The sequence below is a fragment of the Cryptomeria japonica genome, unplaced genomic scaffold (genome assembly GCF_030272615.1).
Source record: "Cryptomeria japonica unplaced genomic scaffold, Sugi_1.0 HiC_scaffold_221, whole genome shotgun sequence".
Taxonomy (NCBI): domain Eukaryota; kingdom Viridiplantae; phylum Streptophyta; class Pinopsida; order Cupressales; family Cupressaceae; genus Cryptomeria; species Cryptomeria japonica.
Window position 1 is genome coordinate 113,668 of NW_026729043.1, and position 1,179 is coordinate 114,846.

At 46.5% G+C, this 1,179-nt stretch overlaps 1 protein-coding gene across 1 annotated transcript; it reads right to left on the reverse strand.

Moving 5' to 3' along the window:
- Positions 1-228: 228 nt before the first annotated feature.
- On the reverse strand, positions 229-1,179 carry LOC131061772 (G-type lectin S-receptor-like serine/threonine-protein kinase At2g19130). Its single transcript, XM_057995597.1, has one exon. The coding sequence runs from the start codon at positions 1,177-1,179 to the stop codon at positions 229-231; it is 951 nt and encodes a 316-aa protein (XP_057851580.1).

Genomic DNA, 1,179 nt, shown 5'->3' on the forward strand with positions numbered 1-1,179 from the left:
TTCGTTGGAGGTTCGGAGGCTCCTACTCGGATGGAGACATTTGAACTGCTTTCCGATGGAAGGAGAGTTGCGCATGTTCAGCGAATCTCCGGACCAGATTTGGCAGGGCCCTGACGGCTGACTGAAAGAAAACGCAGTGCACGAGGATGCGTAATCATTAGCTAACGTCACACTAAGGTCGACGAATCTCTCAGTGCTGCTATTTTGGGCATCGCAGATAGACGGGCTCTATCGAACACAGCCACTGGACCCCCAGTCTTGTGAATCCCACGCGCCATTGTCTGAGTTGGAGTTGCAGGTTCCATAAGCACCACAGAGACCATATACGGCGCATGCGTCTCCGGGCTGAGACCAGTACGTGTTCCATTTACTGCCATCAACAAAAGCATTGACTTGCATTCCTCCGAACTTTGTTAGGACGTAACGTGAGAGCACAGTGTATTCAGGCTTCAATGTATAACTGAAATACAAACCAGAGCTACTACTTTCAACAATCATATGAAAGCTCTTGTTCAGGCCTGGAAGTCCACTGAAAATTTTGTCTTCCCAAGTTCCAGTCTCCCAATACTGTACAGAATTGTTCCATGTAACCACGAATTGTTTGGCCCCAGATGGATCCACATGCAAGGAGAAAAGCCCAGGAGCGGGATCCAGTGAGTTTTTCCAAGAAACTAGCTTTTGCTGTCCACCAAACCTCATTCCTGGCAATACTGCATTTAAAGGATTGTCGAAACTCTGCCAAACAGTTTCAGATTTATTGTTACCGCTCAGCATTAAAAAATTACCAGAATCCAATATCACAGCCCGGGAGGCCTTCTTCGACATGTTGACAGACCAAATAGAAGCACCCTCTGTATCGAACAGTACCAGATTACCTTCTCTTGACAGCTTCAAAACACCAGACCTGTTTCTGGCTGGAGTCTCCCTGTTTGCCACCCAAACAATCGTCTTCTCTGGTATTTTGGCATACCAGATGCCAATATACCAGTTGCTTCCATTTGGGCTGAAGAATCCCAACTCAAATGTGCCATTCTTGGAAAATATTGTCTGGTTTCCAGCAAGCGAGGCACCCAACGAAAGAGTATCTCCAGCCTCGACTGCAGCACCATAACTCTTCAAATGAGAAAACACTGTAACTACCAAGAAAAGAGTAAAGCATAATTTTGCCCTGTTTCCCAT